A 26,324-nucleotide genomic window follows, 5' to 3' on the forward strand; every position below is an offset into this window, starting at 1 on the left:
CCTTGTGTCTTTTTTGAGCATCTCTATAATTTTAGATACAATAAAAGTCATCTAAGGTTCAATGATACTCTGCAAAATCACAGAAGTTAAAGGGAGCATATAATACATGTAAATAGGGAGAGTGTTCAGCTGTTGGAAGCATCATGTCGATAAAGGGTGACACCATATTCATCCTTCCTTTCTTTTCCAAGGAATATTTAAGTGAGCTTCACCTACAGCCCCCAAAACAAAACATGGTTTTTTTTCGAATCTGATAATCTTTATTTTTCTACTATATATAAGTTGGTGGTCCTTAGCATTGGAGAAGGAAATGGCAACCCACTCCAGTGTTCTTGCCTGGAGAATCCCAGGGATGGGGGAGCCTGGTGGGCTGCCGTCTCTGGGGTCACACAAGAGTTGGACACGACCTAAGCAACTTAGCAGCAGCCACAGTAAAACGTTTTCTTCCAAGGTCAGTTCCTACTGGTAGTGGTGGCAGGAAACCCGGGCAAGTATTTACACAGAAAACCCTTCTTATTTCTAGTTTTAAAATTTTTCTGTAAAATTCAATACGTCTAAAATATACATAAGGATACTGAAATAGTAAAAGTACAGCAATCTTAAATTCCTTTAAGATCTCCCCGCCTCCGTAAGCAAGGCAGAAACTCGCTCCAAATTCCCAAAATGACAGGGCGAGTTTATTTTGCACTGTTGGCACTCATTGTCATGTTCCCAAGTCGATCAGAGCTTTTATGAAACCAGCCTGACACAATCAAACAGACACAGTGTGACCCAGCCTTGCTGCCTGGTAAAGGCAGCGTATCACCGGTGATACCAAACAGGACAGCATGTGCCTTAGCAGAATCTTACATAGCAGCTTGTAATGAGAAAATGTGCGTCTGAAGTGGGTTTCAAGTGTCTGAATCAGAGTAGCATGATGACAGATTTATAGTCAGCAGGAACACCCCTTATAATATTATGTGTTGATTCACCCCTTTCCTTCTGATGTGAAACGACAACTTTTTTAGATCTTGATAACATTGATGTTTTCATCAGTGCAAATGGGAGGAAAGTTGACTTCTTCCCATTTTGCTGAAAGGCTGAAATGCTTTCTGTCATGAATAAATTAACTCAGCGAGGGGGAGAGCTGCTTTAAAGCATTTACTTGTCTTGGCTGTGGTCCTCAAATTATAACATCACAGAGAGCGTTCTCAGGAAGAAATAATATGAGCTCTTCATCTGTAGGTTTTTGCACATGTTGGCACTTAACATCTGGGGGTTCTGATTGGTTTTTTCCTCTCTGTAAAGACCTGTTAAGAAGGTGGGGGTGGCATTGACAAGGGGGTTGTTGTTCAGTCCCAAGTCATGTCCGACTCTATGTGACCCCATGGACTGCAGCACGCCTGGCTCCACTGCCCTTCACTATCTCCCAGAGTTTGCTCAGATTCATGTTTGTTGAAACAGTGATGCAGTCTTTAACCTCTTCCACCGTCTTCTCCTTCTAGTGTGAGTCTTTCCTAGCATTATGGTCTTTTCCAGTGAGTCGTTAATATCAAGTGGCCAAAGTATTGGAGCTTCAGCATCAGTCCTTCCAGTGAATATTCAGAGTTATTTCCTTTGGGATGGACTGGTTGGATCTCCTTGCAGTCCAAGGGACTCTCAAGAGTCTTCTCCAGCACCACAGTTCGAAAGCGTCAATTCTTTGGCACTCAGCCTTTTTTATGGTCCAGCTCTCATATCTGTACATGACTGCTGAGAACCCCATGGACAGTATTGACAAGATTTGACCCATAAATAGAAGAAAAATAAACACTGTCATCTGTTATTTTCCCCCAGCAGTTTTTGCCTATTTATCCAACAACTGGTGGGCTGCAGTCCACCGGGTCACAAAAGGTCCGACACAACTGAAGCGACTTAGCATGCCTGCATATCTTTTATACCAGAACAGATTATTGAAGAGTGTATGAGTCTATCATATAATGAGTCTACAACGTGGATTGAAAGGCGAAACCAGGAATAGCTCTGTGGAAAAGGGAAAAAGGGGATACTAGTGTAGCTCACTTCAGTTCTAGATGAGAAGGCTGCTTGTTTCTGATGGATTGACATTACTAAATCAACCTACATTATTTTGAATATTAGGATAAAGAATTTAGGCTATGCTTGGCTATGCCTTAGGAGGATTTGAAAGAATTCCTATCCTCTGCATTTAGAAACATTTACATATGTTTTCCGAAGTGTGTATAGAATCTTCCTGAGGGGGAAAAAAGCCAGCTAGCTCTGTGTGAATGACTTTTGTGACAATCTTTATAAAAGCTGGGTGGAGTTTTAATAGGTTGTCCCAGTCTTCTGTTACAGTTATGCAGAATACTTAAAGAGGAAATATCCTGATGGAATTTTTGAGTGAATTGTATTTCTTAATCACTTAGGCAGAAACAAGGGGATAAAATCAGATAAAAGTCAAATCTTTACCCTTAGGTGAGTCATGTTCAGCTCTATGGCAGTGATGTTTTGGTTCATTTTTTCACAAGCAGTGACTAATTTTGCATGTGTTCTCATTGATTTTGCTTTTTTAGGGGCATTTATTCACGCCCATACTTTGTGAATGGTAAGATGTAATACTTGGCTATCAAGGAGAATTATTTGAAAAAGGATTCTCTGAGAGACTTTTCACTGAAAAAGATTTTGTCTGTTCATGTTCATTTTTACTTTGCTCAGATTTGAGAAATCTGCTCTCCTGAGAATGTGTGCTGTAAACATTATGATAAGCAGGTGAGCCAGTTTCTAAAGAGAAGACAGAATTTTTGGTGTGTCATAAATTCATCACGATTGGGCACAACATTTCTGGGTCACATAGACCAGTTGAGGGTGTTCTGAATCAGAATTGTCTTTTGTAAAATAAATACACACCCCGTTTATCACACAGAGTTCCCATAACTTGAAATACAGGAATCAAGAAAGAAGACAGACATTTCTGAGGAGTTGAGTATCTTAAGACTGAAAGCCAGCGTTGCACTTTCCAGACCTGAGTTCTAGAGTAAGAAGACATGACCCAGCAAGTACAAGCTTTGTTTTGAAAGAAACTGGGGCCATCCCTTACCATTTACTTCTAATGAGAAGAGTGGTTTTCTCATCGCTTGCCAGGCATCCTCATTTTCTTCAGTCATCATCTTGTTTTCCCTTTTAATTCTTCCTTAAATATTTCAGAATGTAAATTCAGCTTGACAGACTGGATTCTTATTCTCTGTTGTCATATTTCTGTCACAAGTTAAATCTTGCATCACACATTTTTTTTTTTTTTAAAAAGGTCCCAGTATGGGTCATTTTGTAGATGAATGATAGTTATACCACATTGAAGTCATTCTGCTTGAACTAGCTTTGGTGTTTTCATTCTGTATTTCTTTGTGGCTCAAGGCCCATTTTGATTTTCTCAACTCTTAACTGAAAGAGAAGAGACTGTTTTCCCCAAAACTCTTGTTCCTCTTTGTGTGTCTTTCTCCGACTCGCCACATGCACTCACAGGTCAGTTCAGTCGCTCAGTCATGTCTGACTCTTTGAGACCCAACGGACTGCAACACGCCAGGCCTCCCTGTCCATCACCAACTCCCAGAGCTAACTCAAACTCATGTCCATTGAGTCGGTGATGCCATCTGACCATCTCATCCTCTGTCGTCCCCTTCTCCTCCCGCCTTGAGTTTTTCCCAGAATCAGGGTCTTTTCAAATGAGTCAGTTCTTCACATCAGGTGGTTAAAGTATTGGAGCTTCAGCTTCAGCATCAGGACTGATTTCCTTTAGGATGGACTGGTTAGATCTCCTGCAGTCCAAGGGACTCTCAAGAGTCTTCTCCAACACCACAGTTCAAAAGCATCAATTCTTCGGTGCTCAGCTTTCTTTATAGTCCAACTCTCACACCCATACGTGACTACTGGAAAAGCCATAGCTTTGACTAGACAGATCTTTGTCATCAAAGTTATATCTCTGCTTTTCAATATGCTGTCTAGGTTAGTCATAGCTCTTCTTCCAAGGAGCAAGCATCTTTTAATTTCATGGCTGCAATCACCATTTGCAGTGATTTTGGAGCACAAGAAAATAAAGTCTGTCACTGTTTCTACTGTTTCCCCATCTATTTGCCATGAAATGATGGGACTGGATGCCATGATATTTATTTTTTGAATGTTGAGTTTTAAGCCAGCTTTTTTACTCTCCTCTTTCACTTTCATTAAGAGGATCTTTGGTTCTTCTTCGCTTTCTGCCGTAAGAGTGGTGTCATCTGCATATCTGAGGTTATTGATATTTCTCCCGGCAATCTTGATTCCAGCTTATGCTTCATTCAGCCCGGCGTTTTGCATGGTGTACTCTGCTGCTGCTAAGTCACCTCAGTCGTGTCTGACTCTGTGTGACCCCCATAGACGGCAGCCCACCAGGCTCCCCCATCCCTAGGATTTTCTAGGCAAGAACACTGGAGTGGGTTACCATTTCCTTCTCCAGTGCGTGAGAGTGAAAAGTCAAAGTGAAGTCGCTCAGTCGTGTCCGACTCTTAGCGACCCCATGGACTGCAGCCCACTAGGTTCCTCCGTCCATGGGATTTTCCAGGCAAGAGTACTGGAGTGGGGTGCCATTGCCTTCTCTGATGGTGTACTCTGCATATAAGTTAAATAAGCAGGGTGACAATATACAGTCTTAATGTACTCCTTTTCCAATTTGGAACCAGTCTGTTGTTCCGTGCCCAGTTCTAACTGTTGTTACTTCACCTGCATACAGATTTCTCAGGAGGCAGGTCAGGTGGTCTGGTATTCCCATTTCTTGAAGAATTTTCCACAGTTTGTTGTGATCCACGTAGTCAAAGGCTTTGGTGTAGTCAATAAAGCAGAAGTAGATGTTTTTCTGGAATTCTTTTGCTTTTTTGATGATCCAGTGGATGTTGGCAATTTGATCTCTGGTTCCTCTGCCTTTTCTAAATCCAGCTTGAACATCTGGAAGTTCTTGGTTCATGTACTGTTGAAGCCTGGCTTGGAGAATTTTGAGCATTATTTTGCACTCTCATGGATGTAAATCTTTAGTTGGTGGGAAGTTATTGGAAGGGTACACACTTCCCTATTGATGTTGGGCGGGTAGAAACCTCTTCATTTGCTCTCTTAGGTTCAGTGCCTGGGAGCCTGTAATCTAAACTAACAGAAGATAGCAAAATAGAAAAACCACTTCTATGCTGGTAGGATGCGTGCACACGCAAGGGTGCTCTCTGCTGACGTTTGAAGCTTACACCTGAGTCAGACATGACCTAGTAGGGGGAACGGAATGGGAAGAAAAGGCCCCTAGGGAAAGAACAGATAGGTTTCTTTGGGAAATACAAATGGGTTTTTAAGGGAAAACCTGGGAGATAAGAAAGTTCAGGATAGTTTATGCAGGCAGGAGTGGTCTTTCTTCTTCAAGGCCATGGAACTTCTCCAGGAGGAGATTTATAGTAGGTTTACCCCTGGGATTTATGCCCCAAAGAGGGGATTTATGATGATCCTTGTTTCTCAGAAGTTTCTGCTTTGAGTTCGATAACGGAATCTCCAAGAAAGCTTCTTTCTGCATCTGTTGAATGGTGAGCCGTCTTCCTCCTCAGATAGCCTCTGTGCACTGTGGGGTCTGCATGGGTCCCCACGCGGCTGTCAAGGAGCTGGTCCCTCCGAGGTCCTCTTCCTTCCTGTCCTGTTTCACAGGGTGCGTCTGACTCCCATGTCAGCGGCCTGACTCCCATGTCAGCTCAGCACCCACCCCCCTCAGTGGATTCCTTTCTCACGCTGGATTTCTCTAGAACCATGGTAATGCAGCTGCGCTGTGGGAGGAAGAGGAAGAAGTCTTGAGAAAGCAGAAATGTCGCCAGCACTCCTCTCTGAGGACCATCTGACCCGAGGGTCTGCTCTCCCCGCAGTGTCCTCCTGCGGCTCCCTCCTCCCCCATCTGTTTCATTATCCTTGGACCTCATCACTTCCCCTCTGTGACCTTTTCCTCGTTCCCTTCTTCCTTCCAGAAGTGTTATTGTGTCTGCTGCGGCCTGGCTGACGGTCTCATTCAACATTTCCCCATTTTTCTTCAGAGAACTTGTCGTATGTGCTTCAGAAACCTTATCTTCAGGTTTGCAGCAGCCTTGCTGGGCACTGAATAAACTCCCAAGGCGAAGTGTTGTCCTCTGGACTCACACTGTGGGATAAAGTGAGAGGCTTTTGAGCTGCGGCCACATGCCCTTCCTAAAGAAGAATGTCACTGGCACACAGTTGTTGAGCCTTCAGAAGGACAGGAAGGAAAAAACAAGTTGACATAAACTCAAAAGCAGCTTATCTATCCCATTTCTTAGTGAACCAGATCTAGGTTTTGAACATGAAATATCTAATTCACAAATTGCAGCAGTGACGATTTCATGTTATACTTTCTTTTGTACAAATTGCCCGTGGTCCCTGCCGTGTTGTGAGGCTGACTGTTGGAGACACCTCCCCACCTACCCCCAACTGAAGACGGTTCAACTTGATTTTTCAGCTTTACGATGTTATGAAAGTGACACGCGTTCAGCTGAAACCATACTTGGACATGAGACTGTTGATCTTCCCCCGGCTTCTGTGCTGCCCTGCCCTCTGGGGTGGTGGGCGGAGGCCATGGCCCCCCGTCAGCCACGAGACCACGAGGGTGAACAACCCAAACTCTTCCAACTGTCCTGGACACAGACAGCCCTTCTATTTTTCACTTCTGTTGTCAGTTAATTACACAAGATATTCAACACTTTATCATGAAATAGGCCTTATGTCAGATGGTCTTACCCAACCATAGGCTAATGTAAGTTTCCTGAGCACATTTATGATGGGCAGGTGAAGCTGTGAGGTTTGGTACATTAGATGTATTATTACTGCATTGCATTTTCAAGGTAGGATATTTTCAGCATAAAATGGGTTTATTGGGAAATCACCTCCTGTAAGAGGCTTCCCAGGTAGCCTGAGTGGTACAAAGAATCTACTTGCACTGCAGGAGTTCTTGGTTTGATCCCTGGGTTGGAAAGATCCCCTGGAGAAGGGAATGACTCCCCACTCCAGTATTCTTGCCTGGAGAAGTCCCATGGACAGAGGAGCCTGGTGGGCTAAAGTCCATGAGGTTGTAAAGAGTCAGACACAACTGAGCTAGTAATACTAGTGGTAAAGAATCCACCTGCCAGTGCAGGAGACTGAAGAGACCCGGGTTTGATCCCTGAATTGGGAAGATACCCTGGAGAAGGAAATGGCAACCCACTCCAGTATTTTGCCTGGGGAATCCCATGGACAGAAGAGCCTGGCAGGCTACAGTCCCTGGAATCACAGAGAGTCGGACACGACCTAGGGGCTGCACACAGTCCCCATCGTAAGTCAAGGAAGATCTGTACACAAGTGTGTAAAAGAGCAGTTGGGCCCTGCTAATGTGGAAACTGACAAGGCCGGCCTTCCCTGGTGGTTCTTGCTCTCTCGAGCAGTTTTTCCTAAAACTAACACAAGTGTTCTCAGCCAGTTACCACCGTGCATCTTTCTTGGAAAATCAATTATTCTTCAGGATTTCCTCTTAACAATTAGGGGGCATCAAATTCATCCCCATCAAGGGCAGAGTTTAATAGGCCCAGTTGTTTTGATGGGTCCTCATTTCAGTGGACTCTGAAGTTTACTGAGATGTGAATTAAATGAAGACCTGGGATCTGTTGCCAACTGAGAAATTTATAATCATTTTGTACCAATGATAGTTTTAAAAACTATTGAAAGGTGACTCAAACCTCTTTCCAAGAACTTACCTTTTCAGCCAGGGTGATTTACAGTATTGTTAATCCTAAGCATTTGAATGAGGGCTGCAGGACCTATTTTTAAGACAGGAAGCCTGCCAACCTGCTTTTCAGAAGATCTGGGTTCTAGTTTTGCATTGGTGATTTCATGCGGTTTTTCTTGGGCAGGAGAAATTTTTTTCTCAAGAGTCTTAAGCCATGAATGACACTGTTTGGATTCCAGAAGCATTCTGGAGGAGTGTTCAGTTACGTATACCCTGGTGAGAGTGGGCTTCCCTCGTGGTTCAGACTGTAAAGAATCTGCCTGCAGTGCAGGAGACCTGGGTTCGATCCCTGGGTCAGGAAGATCTGGAGAAGGGACTGGCTCCCCACTGCAGAATTCTTGGCCTGGAGAATCCCATGGACAGAGGAGCCTGGTGGGCTGCAGAGTCAGACATGACTGAGTGACTTTAACTTCACTCACTAGTGAGAATGCACCGAGTGGAAGCCTTTTTTTCGGGACCCCGGGTTCTCTCTGGGTGTCAGTGACCATGCGTGTGGTCACCACGAACGTTGCCTACGGCACTAGGCATTTCTTTTTTTTTTTTTTTCCAAATTTTTTATTTTTTAATTTTATTTTATTTTTAAACTTTACAATATTGTATTGGTTCTGCCATATATCAAGATGAATCCACCACAGGCGTACGTGTGTTCCCCATCCTGAACCCTCCTCTCTCCTCCCTCCCCATACCATCCCTCTGGGTCGTCCCAGTGCACCAGCCCTGAGCATCCAGTATCGTGCATCAGACCTGGACTGGCAACTCGTTTCATATATGATATTATACATGTTTCAATGCCATTCTCCTGAATCATCCCACCCTCTCCCTCTCCCAGAGTCCAAAAGACTGTTTTATACATCAGTGTCTCTTTTGCTGTCTCATATACAGGGTTATTGTTATCATCTTTCTAAATTCCATATATATGCGTTAGTATACTGTATTGGTGTTTTTCTTTCTGGCTTACTTCACTCTGTATAATAGGCTCCAGTTTCATCTACCTCATTAGAACTGATTCAAATGTATTCTTTTTAATGGCTGAGTAATACTCCATTGTGTATATGTACCACAGCTTTCTTATCCATTCATCTGCTGATGGACATCTAGGTTGCTTCCATGTCCTGGCTATTATAAACAGTGCTGCGATGAACATTGGGGTACACGTGTCTCTTTCCCTTCTGGTTTCCTCAGTGTGTATGCCCAGCAGTGGGATTGCTGGATCATAAGGCAGTTCTATTTCCAGTTTTTTAAGGAATCTCCACACTGTTCTCCACAGTGGCTGTACTAGTTTGCATTCCCACCAACAGTGTAAGAGGGTTCCCTTTTCTCCACACCCTCTCCAGCATTTATTACTTGTAGACTTTTGGATCTCAGCCATTCTGACTGGTGTGAAATGGTACCTCATGGTGGTTTTGATTTGCATTTCTCTGATAATGAGTGATGTTGAGCATCTTTTCATGTGTTTGTTAGCCATCTGTATGTCTTCTTTGGAGAAATGTCTATTTAGTTCTTTGGCCCATTTTTGATTGGGTCTTTTATTTTTCTGGAATTGAGCTGTAGGAGTTGCTTGTATATTTTTGAGATTAGTTGTTTGTCAGTTGCTTCATTTGCTATTATTTTCTCCCATTCTGAAGGCTGTCTTTTCACCTTGCTTATAGTTTCCTTTGTTGTGCAGAAGCTTTTAAGTTGAATTAGGTTCCATTTGTTTATTTTTGCTTTTATTTCCAATATTCTGGGAGGTGGGTCATAGAGGATCCTGCTGTGATGTGTGTCGGAAAGTGTTTTGCCTGTGTTCTCCTCTAGGAGCTTTATAGTTTCTGGTCTTATGTTTCGATCTGTAAAAGAATGAAACTAGAACACTTTCTAACACCATACACAAAAATAAACTCAAAATGGGCATTTCTTAAAAATGGTTCTGTGAGCTCATAAGGAACAATGAAAGCAGATGGAAGAGAAACCACACACAACCCACCCTGTTGTTAGAGAGCAAATGCGCTCCTTAGGAGTCCACTGTGTGGAAGAGGTCTGAGCAAGCCCGTGGTCTCTTCATCACCTTTCCTTCTCTGTTTCCAGGTACAGAGGCAAAACGTACCGGGCTGTGGCCAAGATCGTCCGCACCTCCGACCAAGTAGCGGACTTCTGCCGCCGGGTGTGCGCCAAGCTCGAGTGCTGTCCAAATTTGTTCAGTCCTGTGCTGGTTTCTGAAAACTGCCCGGAGAACTGCTCTATTCACACCAAAACCAAATACAGTAAGTGGCAAGCGAAAGGGACAGCGACCTAGGTCTGCATTGTAGGGTGATGTAGTTGGTGGGCTGTGTTTCTTTTTTTTCCAGACCTTTCAAATAGCTTTTCATAGGAATAGTTGGGGGAGAATTCTTTAAGGTTTGTTTGGTAGATACTCGTGCGTTTCTCTCCTGGTGTAAGGAATGGGAGGGGGTGTCTCTGGTTCTTCGGGGACCATAGTCCTGGACGAGCTGCACCATGGTTCTCTTTGGGTATCAGACACTAATGTATAAGTGTTTGTTCACTTACCCCAGGGGGTTTCTCGACAGTTTTTATAAATGCCATCTTCATGGACCTATTGGGAGGTACTGGAAATAGACAGTTTTGGTTGGTCATTTTGCATCCGAGGAAATTGCAGTCTGGAGGCTGGTGACTTTCCTCTGCAGTACAGCAGCGTGGAGATGTGTGGACCCCCGTCTGTCACCTGCGTGCGTTTGTTGTTTTCTTTCTGATGCCTCCAGCCGTTAGATAAAGCTTCCTTTGGTGCATTGGGTTCTTTTATGAGAGCTCCATATGGAACAGTTGAAGCTTCAGTTAATTGAGGAAGCATTCTGGATGGTGATCATAATTGGAAACTGGATTGCAGTTGGTTTTAATTAGTTGATTAAACATTCAACTTATAAAATACATCAATATTATCAAAATTTGGTGAGAAATTTTCTAAGTAGCGCTCTAAGGTGGTAACACAGACATACAGCTCTGCTGTTGAATTCAGAAGTAAGGAAGAGTATCCACTGAATGAGTAAAGAATAACAGATAAGGAATACTGTTTGAAAAGGAAAAAGATGCCCCATTAATTTGGCCTGTGTGTTCACCACCAGTTCTGAGAGGGTCCACTTCTGCCCTTGATACCTGTTACCACAAGGGCATTGAGACAGGATTCCTCCCTGTGAGCCGTTTTGTCAGAATTGCTCCCCGAGATGCGAATGGGATGTGAAGCTTTGTCTCAAATGTTTCTCTCTCTCTCTCACTTCCCCCTCCCTCTCCTTTCATTTTCCATCTCCCCTCCCTGCCTCTTCCTCCACATATGCCCTGGATGTAACCTTTTAACAACGATTTTAACCATCTTTCTCCCTGTAGCTTATTACTACGGGAAGAGAAGGAAGATCAGCAAGCCCCCGATTGGGGAAAGCCGCGTTGAGAGTGGACACCCTAAACCGGCCAGACGCAGGAAGCGACGAAAATCCATGTTTGTGCAGAAGAAGCGGAGGTCGTCTGCTGTGGACTTGGCCGCAGGGTCTGGAGAGGTACGTCTGGCTCGGACGCTGCTGACCGTTGATGGGGAAGCAGGGCCGGCCACAGCTTCACTGCTGATGCCAAGGCTGTGGTTTGATGCTGAGTGGTGGGGATCATGAGCCAGTACCCTGTCTTACTTGTAGAACAGACTTAACACTGCAGCGTCTCTGGCAGACAGAGGTGATACTGGGGCCCTGGGTGGGACCCCAGGGTCCGTCTCCTGGGCCTTCTTGGATAAACCTCACCAGGAGGGCAGCACAGGTGCCAGGCAGGAGAGGGTCCGGGGGGAGTTGCAGGCCCCCTCCTGCCTTCTCTGCCGACTCAGCTCACCTCCCATCCCCCTAGGAGAGTGAAGAGGAGGATGCAGACGCCATGGACGATGACTCTGGGAGTGAGGAAACCGGCTCTGAGATCCGTGATGACCAGACAGACACGTCCTCGGCTGAGGTGCCCTCCACTCGGCCCCGGAGGGCCGTGACCCTGCGGAGCAACGTGGAGGCCGAGCGCCGGGCCCCCGTGGAGAGGACGCGCAGGGCCCGGAGGGCGCCGGCCGCCCCCCAGGCCGAAGGAGCCCCCCGGAGCCCGGCTGCCAGCCAGGAGGCAGCAGAGGTGAAGCGTGGGTCACATGGACTGGCTTGTCTGATGTCCCCAGTGGGGACAGCTCAGGGCGCACTTGGGCCCCTAGTTTAAGATAAATCTCTAGCAGCTGCTCCCACTGAGTTCCTGAATCAGGCCCAGAAATCCTGGTGACTCCGCATCCAATGAAGGGGGCAGTGAGCCTCAGGATGGGGTTCTGGGGAAGACTTGAAAGCCACAGGGACTCTTGTCAGGGGAACAGAGAGCAAGTCCTCACGGTTCCATTAAACCCTGGGCTTTCCCCCCTTAGGAGACCTTATGATGCTACAAAATGTGTAATCGGGGCATCAGATCTCCCCTGAACCCACGTGTTACAGTCAGCTGGCAGGTCGCCGGCACCAGCATCACACACATCCTCGGGGGCAGAGCAGCCTCTCGGACCATCACCGGCTCCTGCCGCTTCTTTTCCATCAGGGATGGAGCCAGTGACGAGCTGGCCCTCGTCACTGCCTCCTGGGCATGGGGGTCACTGTCACCATCACCATGCCTTTTCTTTTTTTAATACCTCTAAAGTGAACTCTGGGAGTTGGTGATGGACAGGGAGGCCTGGCGTGCTGCGATTCATGGGGTCGCAAAGAGTCGGACGCGACTGAACTGAAAGACGCACAAGTCTTAGGAGCAAAGTCACAGCCGAGACGAGTTGCTTAGCGCCTCCCTGGACACTGGCTGTATCTGTGTCTGCCCGGGTGCCCACTGAGGAGGCCGCCTGCGGTCCAGGAAGTCTGGATGCAGCCCGCTGGGTTCAGAGAGTGTCCCACCATCTGGGAAGCAATGAAAAGACCTCTCGCTTCCCTTCTGTCTGCAGGATGGGAAGCAGGAGGAGGAGGAGGAAAGGTTGGTTCTGGAGAGCAACCCACTGGAGTGGTCAGTGACGGATGTGGTGAGGTTCATCAAGCTGACGGACTGCGCGCCCCTGGCCAAAATATTTCAGGAGCAGGTACAGGCTTCTGTCCTGGGTCTTCTGTGTCAGCTGGCTTGGAGTCAGCCACTCCAGGGGGAAGGGCATCACTGGGGGCAGGAGAGCAGGAAGCTAGGGCTCCACACGTGGTCCCACCAGCACCCCTGTGGGGACTCTGACATCTGATGGAGGTGACATCTCGGGTTTCCCCTGGGCATTCTCGGAGACCCTTGGGTGGGGGAGAGGGGGCGCTGGGGGGGTGGTCTTAGGCGGCCTGGCCAGGCTGGTGGTCAGTGCTCCCGGCTTTGCCTTTGCTGGCGGGTCGGGAACGCTTTGTCTCCCAGTCAAGCAGTTGTCATCTGAGAGGCTTCTGTCTTCCCAGCTCCACCTTCCAGGAAAGAGAGCAGAGGCTTTGGTTGGGTCGCTTCATTGGTGCCCATTGGCACTTCTGGGCTGCCCGCTTGTTGAGTAGTAAAGTCATAGGACACGAGTTTGAGCAAACTCCAGGAGATGGTGGAGGACAGGGAAGCCTGCCGTGCTGCAGTCCACAGGGTCGCAGAGAGTTGGACACGACTGAGTGACTGAACAGCAACGATGATAAAGTCACAGGAGGGCAGCAGACAAACAGAAGCCTGAAGCTCTGGACACCGTGTTACATCTGGGGTCCCACGTCCCTGGCTGGTCTTCCTCTCTCCGCCCTCCCGAGTCTTCCTGTGTTTGTCTTATTTGTCACCCCCAGGGCTTTCAGGAAAAATAGAGAAAAGTCTACTTGATCTTCCCAGAGGCAGAAGCCCGCAGGCCACTGCGTTTTACTGAACACTGCTTTCCTCAGTGTTCTTCAGCAGTGTTGATTCCTTTCTTAAATATCTGGTAATAAGCAAGGAAGTGAAAACAAAGCTGATTTGAGGAAAAGGCTAAAATACTGCTTATCCTGAGTCATACTTCATTAGACTTCAATCCCTGTTTATAGTAAAATGTCAGAAAGTTTCATGCCTTCCCAAGTTAAGACGTCTAAAACATTCCTGACCCTTGGCCACTCTTAGGATCAACAAGGCGCATCTTCGCATGTCACTGAGAGACTCGGCCCTGTGTCCCTATTTATTTCTCTTATAGAGAGAAAAATAGGTAGAATTCAGTTGATTGCAGCCTTACTTCTATTTAACTTCTACGTTAGGCCATTTCCTCTGTCACAGTAGAAAGCTGTTGTTCGTGGGGCTGCCTGAAGTCTGTGGGCACTTACGGGTGTTTTGTTCAGTCAGACCTTCAATTACAATTAATTTGTTCTTTCACCTTTGAGCCCAAATGCCACAGCTCTGATTTGATGAGGCCTCCAGGGGGTCACTTCAGGTGTCGGAACAGGGAGGAGCTGGGGCTTTAGCCTCTGAGAATTCACAGCACATGGAATCACAGCCACACGCCTTCCCTCCCTTGATTCTGAGTGGTAAATTCAAAGACTGTCATCATCACCAGGAGCTTTTACAAAAATTACAAGTTTCCTGTTACCAAAATATATGCTTTTTAATTCTGAAATGTTACAGCAGCTGCTTAAAAAACCTACTCTGTAATTTCATGCTGCAAACATGTACATTATATAGGAAACTGCCACACATCTATAAAGACACAAAACTCGTAAAATTTTGCCAGTCACTCACCTTTTGTGAATCAGAGCCATGCAGTAAGCAAACTGCCCAAATTTCTTCTCCATTTCTGCTCACCCTCCAGATTCTTTCTTTCTCATTTGCTTTCCCCATCTTGGGGCTTTCATGTTCACCACGGCCAGTTCTGCCCATTCGTTCTCTTGGCGTGTGTTCAGTGAGCCCCTGTTACGTGCCAGCGGGCACTGCTCTGGGTGCTGAGGGTAGAGCAGGGGCAGCAAGGACCCCACGCCCTGCTTGGCTCGCTGCTTTGACAGACAGTTCAGCACGAGGCAGTCCCTGGCCCCCCAGCATCTCCGGCTCTGGGGACCTTTGTCATCTGTGCCCTGGGTGGCTCCTTGCACAGGTGTGTCTGTTCCCAGGCTGCAGGAGAAAGCCCGTCTCACTCATTTTGTGTTTCCTGCAACTTCTCTGGGGGCCGACATACAACTAGTTCTATATATATTTTGTCCGAGTCTTAGCCACCTCATGGACTGTAGACCACGAGGCTCCTCTGTCCATGGCGGTTCTCCAGGCAAGAATACTGGAGTGAGCTGCCATGCCCTCCTCCAGGGGATCTTCCCGACCCAGGGATCGAACCCAGGTCTCCTGCATTGCAGGAGGATTCTTTTACCAGCTGAGCTACCAGGGAAGCCGAGAGGCTTATAGCCCCTCCCCCAAAATTCATTTATGAATGTAGGGTATTTTTTTTGCTTTAGAGGTTTACAGAACAGCTAAATAAGCCATCAGTTTAAGAACAAACGCTGCCTCTGTGAAACTCCCTGACCCGTGCTGAGGTGCCTGCCTGCGTCAGTGCTGGGGTTCCTGGCAGCCCCGGGGCGCCTGCTTCTCCAGCTGGCAGGAGCCCAGGGTGTCTGCTCCTGCCCACCACAGCCTCTGTCGTTACCTCGGGCCTGCAGGCTCTCGGACCCTCACCCGTTTCCTCCGAATGTGAAGGCTGGGTGCCCTGGAAGGGGTTGCAGTGACACTCAGTAACCCAAACAACATCCAGATAAATAAACGCAGTCCTTGCAGGAAGCAAGCTGGTCAAGAGGCAGAGCTGCCCGATGGGGGTGGTCCTAAAGCCTCAGGCTGAGCCTCCTTGCTCTTCTTTCTACAGTGACTGCGCTTCACCCATCATTGAGTGAATCTCTCCGTTGTGGGGCCCTGTGTATGGATGCAGAAAGCTAAATAAGACAGGCCTCAGGCCTCATTCCGGGTGACGCAGGTTACAGATGTGAGGGTGTGTGTGCACACACGTGTCCAAGTGCGTGTGTTCTCCTGCGGAGGATCGCGTTGTGTGGTTAAAGTCGTCTCTCCCTGCCTGGTGGGAACTGTCAGGGCTGGGCTCCTGTTGGTGGAGACCCCTTTCCAAGGCTCCGAGAGTCACAGCAGAGCAGCGGGGGGACACCACAGCCCAGGAAAGGCTGGACCTGGGTCGGGGGGGCTTGCCCACCACAGCCACAAGGGCTGGACCCTGGGACAGCCCAGTCCAGCCCTCCGTCCCTTCCAGTCCAGGATGGTGAATCTCACCAGTGTTCTCTTAGCAGAAAGGTTTTCTCAACAAGGGGTTAGGCAGCCATCAAGCCAAATCACCATCTTGGCCAGTGCTCACTAGGTTCGGAGGGGACGAGAGCCACCTGTCCTGCCCTGGGCTGGGAATGAAGCCTGCCGTGGCCCAGGCACCCCATTGAGTCCTGTCCCGTCTGTCTCGGCTCTAACCCGCGCTCTCTCCCTGCAGGACATCGACGGGCAGGCGCTGCTGCTGCTGACACTCCCCACGGTGCAGGAGTGCATGGAGCTGAAGCTGGGTCCCGCCATCAAGCTCTGCCACCAGATTGAGCGGGTCAAGGTGGCCTTCTACGCCCAGTATGCCAACTGACCCCGCCCGCTCCCAGGCTGCCCGCCGGGCCGGCGAATGCCGCATCTTGGGTCTCAGGAGGTTTCCCGGACTGGAACTTCCGTTTTCAAACCCAGACGTGTGTGATGGTGCATCCAACAGGTGTCCACACGAGGGCCTCCTCCGCCCACCAGCCTGCTCGACATTTCCGTGTTTGCAGAGCACCACAGCAGTGGCCCTGTAGGGTGTGAGTTACTGCTCACACTCCACGGGTGTGGACCTGCATCTCTGTAGACCACACCCCATCTTTCTCCCGCCCCAAACCAGGCAGCTTCCCAAGCCAAGGCCCATGCTTCAGAAACCCAGGCGCAGGTGATGTCTTTTCCGTCGTGACCCGGGAGGAGGTCTTCCGGTGACTTCACTGTCATTGTATCCCAAGTGCCTCCATAGGTGCTGCTTTCAGGTCGATATGCGTGGCTGTCACCGCCGTTTGGTCTGGTGGCGGCTCATTTCTCACACACGGCTCTGGGCGATGTTCTGGATGACAGCGGAAAAGGGACTCCGCCTGTTGGGCAGTGAAGGAAGAAGGAGCATGTCACGGTGGGGCAGCGGGCGTCCAGGGAGCCTTCGGGGAGGAGGCATGCTTGCCATCCTGTGTGGAACCTTCGAGGTCCCCCACGTTCTGAATAACTGCGACCAGATGGGAGAGGGGCATCTTGCCTTGTGCATTGAAGGCAGAGCTTCGTTCCGGAGAGCAAGGCCGGGGGAGACTGGGGCAAGCTGCTGACACACCAGCTCCTCCCCTGAGAGGGGTCACTGCCCTCGGTCTCCCGGGGAGGTCCCCTCTGAGCCCCAGCTTGGTCACCCCCACAGAGGCATGCGTGCCCCTGGGTCAGCCAGGGACTGACCCCGTCATCTGGGCTGACGTTGAATCACCCTGGACCTCCTTCCGGTAAAGTGACAGGTGTGAACTCTCATGATATGGCGGGGACATGGGTCCCCTTGTCCCCAGCCCGCTCCTGCTGTCAGATGAGAGTCTGGATTGGCCAGAATGAGACAAAGAGAGTGACTGTGTAATGCCTGCAGCCCACCTGCCTCTGGTTTACTTAGGATGTCCCTTGGCAGTTTTCATTAAGTGGGTCTCGTCATTTATAGAAAGATCCATGACTCCAGGAGCCAGCTGGTCTCTGGAACCAGGCACTAGTCCATGTGCACCCTGCAAGGAGCTGTTATATTTTTTTCAGTCCCAAATGGACCATTGTCTTCTGTGCTGGTTGTTGCTCAAATGCCTTTTTAAACTTGTGTGCGGAAGCTCAGCCTCCACGTTGCCCAGGAGAAGCGGGGGTGCACAGCCTTCTCTTCCTTTATTACCTTGACCTTTTCTTTTTGATGAGAGTGTCAACAGTTCCAGGAATAACGTCCTGGGTGGGCTGATGAGCTGCTTGCATTTCTGCAACATCACGAAGGCCCAGCGTCCTGTCAGATCTTGAGAGGCTCGGTCACGGAGGCTAAACTTTTGTTGCAGTCTGTCACCGTTACTGATGAAAAGGGGAAACACGCATTTAGTGGTTGAGGCTGTCGTCTCCCCTGTGACTGAGCCTAAGGCAGGTTTAAACATTTGGCGGTGGACTTGCCTGGGCGCCTCAGCCGGGAGCCCCATCTTCTCGGCCCACGAACACGGGCACTTCCATGGGGAGTCAGGCCTGGCCTGTCGTTTGATTTCTCTTCTCCGAGCTCAAGTTTCCACCCCTTCTCTGTTCTTCACCACTTGTCTCCTCAGCTGTGGGGCTTTTGTCCAGCTCTGTCAGCCGCTTGAGAAGGGCCTCCTTGTAAGGTCTTGGGTGTTTTCCTGCCTCGGACACGCTTGTGATCGTCACTGTGGCCTTTTCTAGCTGAGCTCTTCCCATTGCACATGGGGTGCAAATGAAGGAGGGGACACTCTTTCAAATGAGTGTCACCTCGTGCCCTCCCTGAACGGCACTGGGCGGGTTGCTCTGGAGTAAGGTGCTCTCTGGTGCCCATGGCAGGGGTAAGCCCTGGAGCCCACCCAGAGGAGCTGGAGGCCTCCCACCTGGCAGCCGAGGAAGACACCCCGCTGGCACTGGGGATGCGGCCTCTTCCCGAGGGACCAGGTGTGCAGAGCCCCCCTCGTCCTCAGTCTCTTTGAGGGTTCAGCGCTGTCAACCCGCGTGCCTGGTGAGGTGCCGGCCGTACTGGGCCAGGGCAGGTCCAGCTGCAGCTTGGGGCCATCGGGGCGCTCTCAGCCCACCCTGCTAGGAGCCGGGAGACTCTTCAGGGTCAAGAAGATGTTTTTCTTGGTTCTGAGTGCTGCCCACGCCCCCTCCGGCTCTCTGGGAGGTCCCTGCTGGCTCTGTGCCCCTTCAAGTCAGCAGGACCTGAGCTGCAGAGTGTCAGGTGGCGTTCACGTCTGTGTAGGGTTCACCGCTCACCAGCTTCCGTCTCAGAGAAACGGCCAGTTTTCGAGGGACGTTTGCCTGTTGTGACTGTGTCGTTACTGTGTTTTTGTCCCTCGTGGCGGGAAGAGTTCATCTCACATCTGTAGCCGCCAGCGCACCACGGCCCATAGGATAAACGCTTGTCGGTTGAAGCGCTCCACAGCGATGCCCCCGTCCCTCCTCATCCCCAGATGCTGCCATCTCCCCGCGGTCTCCCAGAAGACACGTTGGGACCGGAGTCCTCCCCTGTGTGCACCGCACCGCTTGGTCCCGTCAGGAACCGCCTGAGATGAGACGCTTCAGTCTGAGCAGTGTACCACCTCATCTCGAAGGCTGAGAGGCCATCACTCAGTCCCACCCTAAAGCTAAGGACGCTTCCGTCAACCTCGGACCTCTTGACTGTTTGTGTCCTGTGTTAGGAAAATCTCTTATCCACAAAAATGTAAACCTAGAAAGAGTAAGGAAGGTATGACCCCCATTTACAGAAGAACTCATTTTTTGCTTACCAAAAAAAAAGCGCAAAAACCCAGTTTCCTTCACCACAAAGTTGCATAGGATGGAGAAATCCGTCACTTATAAAATTAGGTTCATTTGATCAAAGTTTGACTCACAGTTTGCGCTGTACAGCTGTTAGGTTGCTTTGCTTTATTTGATCATATTTGAACCATGATTGCCTGTGTTTGATCTGTTTCTCAATGAATTAGAATGACTCAGACCTTTCACACTGGCCCCTCTGGCCCACACAACAGTCTCTGGAAGGTTGGTTTTGATCAGCCTTTGAAGGTTGGTCTCAGTTTCTTTAATTTGTGTCAGAGAATCTGGAGTGTTGTTATCAGGCGAGTTCTGAGACTTGCTTTTTATCTCAAACCAAATGTCCCTCTCTAAGGGCATCTCTGCCTTCGTTTTGGAAGCATTAGAAGTTTCATACTTCTTTTGTCAAACACCCATTTGTGTTTGTTTCTGTAGATAAAACTGTAGAAACAGTTGGCGTTAAATAGAGTCTTTGTGGCTTGAGGACTACTGTTGGTCTTTTGGTGAATCTGGGCTCCACGTCCTGCTCTATTCTTTGTCTTTAGAAAACTGAGACCAAAGGTACAGTTTTTTGAAGGGAAAAATAGTAAATTTTCAGGTATCTGTGGTTTTTAAGGAAAAAACAATTGTTAGGGAGACACACATACGGTTTATGAAATAACTAAGTAACAAGGGAAGCTCCGTTGGCAATTATTACAGTGTCGTGATTCTCTTTCTTCCCCTACTTGTTCTTTTCCATTTAGGAGTTCTCTGGAAATTGCTTTACTCCTTTCAGCTGGGTTGAGTTTTCACATTGGGCATTTATGTTGGGCAGTTCTCATAGCTTTTATCACTAGGGTTGATTTGAGGTTCCTGAACCCAAGGCAACAGTATCCATCTGTGCTATTTTTGACCCACTGAATTCACCTAAAAATTCTAAGTGCTGACACGGTGCTGCCTTGGGTTTTGGTTAAGAAAAGCGTCTCTGATTTAGAGGGTTGGTAATAACACAGTACCTTGAGCGGCAGACTTTCTGTCTTACTGGTTTTATTTTAAAAATGGCTAGGATTGGGTACCAGTGAGGACCAGTAGGTCAATAGCTGCATTGCCAGACAGATCGGGTGCTTCATGTGAACCCGATGTGTTGAAGAAAAAGTTCTAATCAGCATTTGCTGAAAATCACTTTACAGTGGGAGATTGAAAACAAAAAATGTTTTAAATGACAGAAAAAAAAAGATCATCTCATTTGTTGTTCAGAATGGGAGCCTGCATGAGATCTAGAAGCATAAACTACCCCTAGTCGTGACCGTCGAAAGCTGTTTTACTGCTCTGCATTCCGGTTTGAATAGTTTGTATTGGAACTTGATTCATATCTTGTGTCTGTTTTGGTGCATAGAAGAGAAAAGTTGGTGGTGTTTTTACTTTTGAAATTTGCAGGACAAAAGGGCATGTCATTGATTTACTGTAAGATTATATTCTGTATATATGTTTTCATGTAAATAAATGAAAATCTATATCAGAGTTATATTTTAATTTTTATTCTAAATGAAAAAAAACCCCTTTTTACTTGAAAAAATTGTAAGCCACATTGTTAATAAAGTAAGAATAAATTCTATGGTTTTGTTTGTGTCTTTATGTGGAAAGTTATTAAATATTATTTTTAAGGTTTGAGTTAAGATTATCTCATGTTTTATTTCCCACCATGCACTGAAGCAGATGTTTATAGGGTTTTAGTAACCGTGGCTCTCAAAATCCTACTTTTCAAGGTCACCTGCTTGTTCTGGATATTTTTACTCAGGAACTTGTGTTTATTCTTTTTATTAAAACATTATATCCTCACACGATCGTCTCCAGCCTTCCCATTTCCACTGTTTCGGTTATTTTATGATCACCTCGTGCGTTAGTAGGAACGCTGCTTTATGACCATGAGAGTGATAAGTAAGCAGCTGGGTTTAAATTTTTCACTGCCCTTCAGTGACACAAATAGGTACAAGCATCCAGATTGGAAGGAGAAGAGATTTTTGCACAGATCCTGGGGTCTCTGTCTCCAGGTTAGAATGTCCCTTCTCCTCCCCTACCACTGCCTGGGTAGCATCACTGAGGGACACATAAGGTGAGGGGACGAGAGACCTTTAGGGAACGGAGATGGGGGAGTGCTGAGCAATTTCTGCTTCCAACCACAAACCGTCTCCAGCATCTTGTTGTTTAGTTGCTTAGTCATGTCCGACTCTTTGCAACCCCACGAACTGCAGCACGCGAGGCTTCCCTGTCCTTCGTTATCTCCCAGAGTTTGTTCAGACTCATGTCTTTGATGTACTCCTTTCCCAATTTTGAACCAGTCCATTGTTCCATGTCCAGTTCCAACTGTTCAGCATCTTACTTTGCTTTACATGTATTCTTTGACCCTGCTGGCAATCAAATTCTGCATATAGAATTTTTTTATTTTGCTTTTAATTATGGGAGCTTTTGCTCTTAGTAAAGATTTAATAGCATATGGTTCATTTTCCCAAAATACTCTAGCAGCATCTAGGTCAGGATTATATGGCTGAGTACATACAATTGCATTTCTATTTGTGATTTAGATGTTTGATGACAAGCTTACAGATCAAATATATAATAAGGGAAGCCAAACACTTTTCCAGATGTCTAAACTGAATGAATTAATGCAAAAAAAAAAAATGTGCTTTTTCTCCATTTTGCCACCAAAAGCCTATTTCTAATTCATCACCATGTCACACTGCTATTCACAACTCCCAGTCTGCTAGAAGCTGTTTCCCCTTTGAACTGGTTTTTGGTGCTGCTACTATTTAATTCCAAGTCCTAGTGGTAAACAACTCGCCTGCCAATGCAGGAGGTGTTAAGAGACTGAGATCCCTGGGTTGAGAAGATCCCCTGGAGTAGGAAATAGTAACTCACCCCAGTATTGTGGCCTGGAGAATCCCTTGGACAGTCCATAGGATCGCGCAGAGTCGGACATGACTCAAGCAACTCAGCATACATGCCCGTGGGACAGTATCCTGCCTGAGGAGGATGCAGACTACATTAAAAATACTGTTTATATGGACTTGACCTTGAGTGACTGCAGGATGAAGACTGGATGTTTAATGGCAGGTGGAAAAAATACAGCATCAAGATAACGCCCCTCCTCAGGTTGGGTTCCTCCGCTTCTCCCAGGCTTGCTGTCCCATATGGATAACCCCAGCCTCTGCTGCTGTTACTGTACCAGTTGTCATGGCTGCCTCTGGGGTGAGGGTTGTCATGATGGCAAACCCTCTGGCGCTCAGGGTCCATTGCCCCAGACCCATCAAAGCTTTCATTCCTGGACCCAGCTGAAGTGCGGGGACGGGGACTGGGGCTGCTTCAGATGATGGAACCTGCACGTGCTCAGAGTTCAGGTTCACGGACGAATGGTGGTCCGTAAGAGACAGGACGTAGCCAGCAAGGAGACTCCCCTCCCGCCCTCCCCCAGGTGGACTTTGCTGCATCTGGTGGTCTAGAGACATCCCTCGTGTCTGAACAACGACCCCTGCTCTCATGAGACCGTGGCCAGCTCCGTAATGCACGGATCTGCACCGAGTTTTTTTCCTTCCCGCAGTTTGGGCATCCACCCATAAAGCCTCAGTTTGTAAGCTTATCTTCCGGATCTGTTTTCTAGGGAACAAGCCTGAGACAGGAGGCAGCTATTATTAAACTTGCACAACCAATGTGCAAATAATAAAGACAAAATATGCTCCTATAATCCAGCCCAGGCAGCCTACCAGCCTGGTGTAATTGGGACCGTTCGTAACATGAACCCTCTTGGAATGACTTTACGACATGGGTTGAAAGTTTAAATTGAAAATGTTCTTTCTGGTTATTAAAGTAATATGTGTGCATTAAAGAAAATTTGGAAAATAAAGGACAGTTATTAAATTGCCCTGTTATCTCACTCTGTCCAATTACCAGTTTATTGTGTTTCCATGTGTATTTATAACACAATCTTGAAACCCAGTTGTTCATACCATTTAAAAAACTCCCACAAGCTGTTATTTTGTAATCATGTTCTCTGGGGGTGGAGTTAAATATCTTATCTAGCTGATATTTTTAATGTTTTGATAAATGTTTAAATAATTCAACATAGCAAATGTTTTGTACCATCCACCCAGCTTCTAGAATTACTACCATTTTGCCATATTTGCTTCAGATTTATGTATTTTATAAAATCCTACGGATAGAGTTGAAAGCCCCTTTATCACCTCTATTTCCCTCCCTCATATCCCAGAAGTAACCACAATTCCAATTTTTCCGTTCCTGGGCACAGTGTTTTTATTATTACTGCGTATTAATATGGCCATAGTCATGTACAGCACTGCTTTGTGAGTTTTCAACACTTTAGTGTTATGCTTCTTGCATCCTATTGCAATTCACTTTTTGTCCACTGTTACATTATGAAATGTATGTGTTTTAATATCTCTAATTCATTTTTAGTGTGTCATAAATCCCACTGGCTATATGGTGATTAGCTTATCCTTTCTCCTAGTGGTGAACATTGACATTCTCAGTTCTTTTGCTGTCTCCAAGAATTCTGCCATGAAGCTTTCATACAATTCTTCTTCTGCACACATGTCGCAGAGTCTCTAAAGAATGGCTCCAAAACTGAAGTGGATGAGAGCTTTCCTTGCTCCAAGTCCTTATCTGTACCTGGGAGGGTTTCATTCTTGCCCATCTGATGAGTTTGGAAATAGTTTCGATTGGCATAGCTCAGTTCATTACTAGTGGTTAACTAGTAAAGTTGGACATCTTTCCATATTCTTATTGGCCAGTTCAGTCGCTCAGTTGCGTCCAATTCTTTGCAACCCCATGGACTGCAGCACGCCAGGCTTCCCTGTCCATCACCAACTCCCGGACCTTACTCAAACTCATGTCCATTGAATCGGTGATGCCATCCAACCATTTCATCCTCTGTTGTCCCCTCTCCTCCTGCCTTCAATCTTTCCCAGCATCAGGGTCTTTTCCAATGGGTCAGTTCTTCGCATCAGGTGGCCAAAGTATTAGAGTTTCAGCTTCAGCATCAGTCCTTCCAATGAATATTCAGGACTGATTTCCTTTAGGATTGCTTATTGGCCATTTATGTTTTTTTCTTTTGTGAATGCCTGCTTATCACCTGTACCCAGTGGCTCTCCCTCTCCCTCCTTCCCTCCTCTCTCTGATTTATTCTACAAAGGTTTTAAAAAGTAACTTCATAATGTTAACCCCGTATCAATTCCCTGTGTTGCAAGTGCCTTCTTCCACCCCATTTTTGTTCTTTTCCTTCCTTTTGTCCTTGGTGATCCAGGAAGGTTTTAATCTAAAGGCCCTTCAATATATCACACCTTTCTTTTATGATTCTTACTTTTATTCTCTTAAAGACATTAAGATGGTTCCTTTTATTTCCTTTTTAAAGTTAGTATGTTTTCCTTTTTCCGATCTCCTTTTGGGGTGGGGCTTGGTATTTCCAGTGTTATCCAAACACTCTTGCCCTATGAGAGTTTTCTGTGCTGCACATCCTCACCCGTACTTGGCTATGTTTTTAATAATCGCCAGTCTGATGGGTGTGGAAAGGGAATGGTGATGCGAAGAGTAAGGTAGTTAAATTATCCTTTTCTAACTGCCCGGGAACTTATGCTTTCTCCACTCACCTGCCACACCCCCTGGGTCATAGTTCAAGTTCACAGGTATGTGTCTTTACCTTTTCTGGTCAGTGGAGATCTTCATCTTATTTTGAGTTCAGCCACGATTTTCTGTAAAGAATCCGCCTGCACTGCAGGAGACGTGGGTTTGCTCCCTAGGTTGGGAAGATTCGCTGGAGGAGGGCATGGTGACCCACACCAGTATTCTTGCCTGGAGAATCCCATGAACAGAGGAGCCTGGTGGGCTACAGTCCATGGGGTCACAGAGTCAGACATGACTGAAGCGACAACTGAGGCACGCACAATTTTCTATTTTATCTGTCTTTTGTTCTATATTTTGAACAGAGGGTGTGTGTCCAAGTTTTAACTTCCAGAGCCATCTTGACTAAAACTTTGTCTAATATCACCTTTCAAAAAAATTCTTCCAAGCAGCAGGTGGTATTAGAGCATGTTCTGAGAAGGAAGCTAATTTTTGCATTATTCAGACTATTTAGAAATGAGATCTTTAGCCCATATGAAAATTCATATGGGGTTCATTTAAGGTACAATCCCAAAACACTCAGCTAGTTGACATTTCTAAATGTCTCTTCTGCATAGTTTAGCTCCTAGTAAAACCCCAGTTTGCTACAAATCTTTTGAAAAAACTGCTTTACATGTTATCCCCTGTGACTTTTTTGTCATAAATCCCTGTGGCTGAAAGATGTGAAATTGAAGTGGTGTTAAATCCAAGAGTATTCTGTTCTGTTCTAGACCACACGCTAATAGTGCTTTTATCTGCCACAATTTGAGCAAAGCGATCTCCTCTCTCACTGTTGGCATAAAGGATTAAGAAAGGACATGGTCAAATACAGCTGTTGGTGTTACCTGATACCTATTAACTGATCGACCTGAGACAGAGCATCCTTATATAAATAGGCTGATTGATGCTGTCCCAACAATTCATGTGAATGAGCAGAAATGGAAACATTTTATGATATGTTGAACCATATATGAAGCTAATCACTCATGAAAAATTTAAGAAGACATGAATTCATGTAACAAAAATATTTCATACCTACTAAGTGGATGTACTGCGCTTAGCCCTTTAGGAAAAAGAACAGCCCTGTGTTAGTTGCTCTTTAAAGGGCAGAAGCCACCTAGACGGTGGGTAGACCACATCTGGAAATCCCTGTCAAGGAAAACGGAGCTGATGTGTGTACAATGGGGGTTTAGGCTGAATCTAAGGAGAGAAGGGATATTTATACTACTCCCAGATTCCTGTACAAGGTCCTAGTGTTTCTTACTAGCTGCAAAGTGGTATTGAAACTCTAATGCCCACAGGGTCAGCAGAACAGAAGACTGCAAGGAGCTGGTGGGCAGCTGGGAACCAGAGCAGTGCATCTGTCCTCTTAGCTGCA

The 26,324-nt window shown here is 46.9% G+C and overlaps 1 protein-coding gene across 6 annotated transcripts in view; it reads left to right on the top strand.

The window, feature by feature from the left end:
- Window positions 1-20,894, top strand: part of SFMBT2 (Scm like with four mbt domains 2) — a 177,521-nt gene extending 156,627 nt beyond the window's left edge. For all 6 annotated transcript variants that reach the window (XM_025264501.3, XM_025264506.3, XM_025264500.3 and 3 more), the window contains 5 exons: window positions 9,860-10,035; window positions 11,150-11,316; window positions 11,651-11,914; window positions 12,747-12,878; window positions 16,215-20,894. In XM_025264501.3, the coding sequence (XP_025120286.3) occupies window positions 9,860-10,035; window positions 11,150-11,316; window positions 11,651-11,914; window positions 12,747-12,878; window positions 16,215-16,355 (880 nt within the window). In that variant the 3' untranslated portion in view covers window positions 16,356-20,894. The remainder of the gene's footprint in view (window positions 1-9,859; window positions 10,036-11,149; window positions 11,317-11,650; window positions 11,915-12,746; window positions 12,879-16,214) is intronic.
- The last annotated feature ends 5,430 nt before the right edge of the window (window positions 20,895-26,324 follow it).

This window comes from Bubalus bubalis, chromosome 14, assembly GCF_019923935.1.
Source record: "Bubalus bubalis isolate 160015118507 breed Murrah chromosome 14, NDDB_SH_1, whole genome shotgun sequence".
NCBI lineage: Eukaryota > Metazoa > Chordata > Mammalia > Artiodactyla > Bovidae > Bubalus > Bubalus bubalis.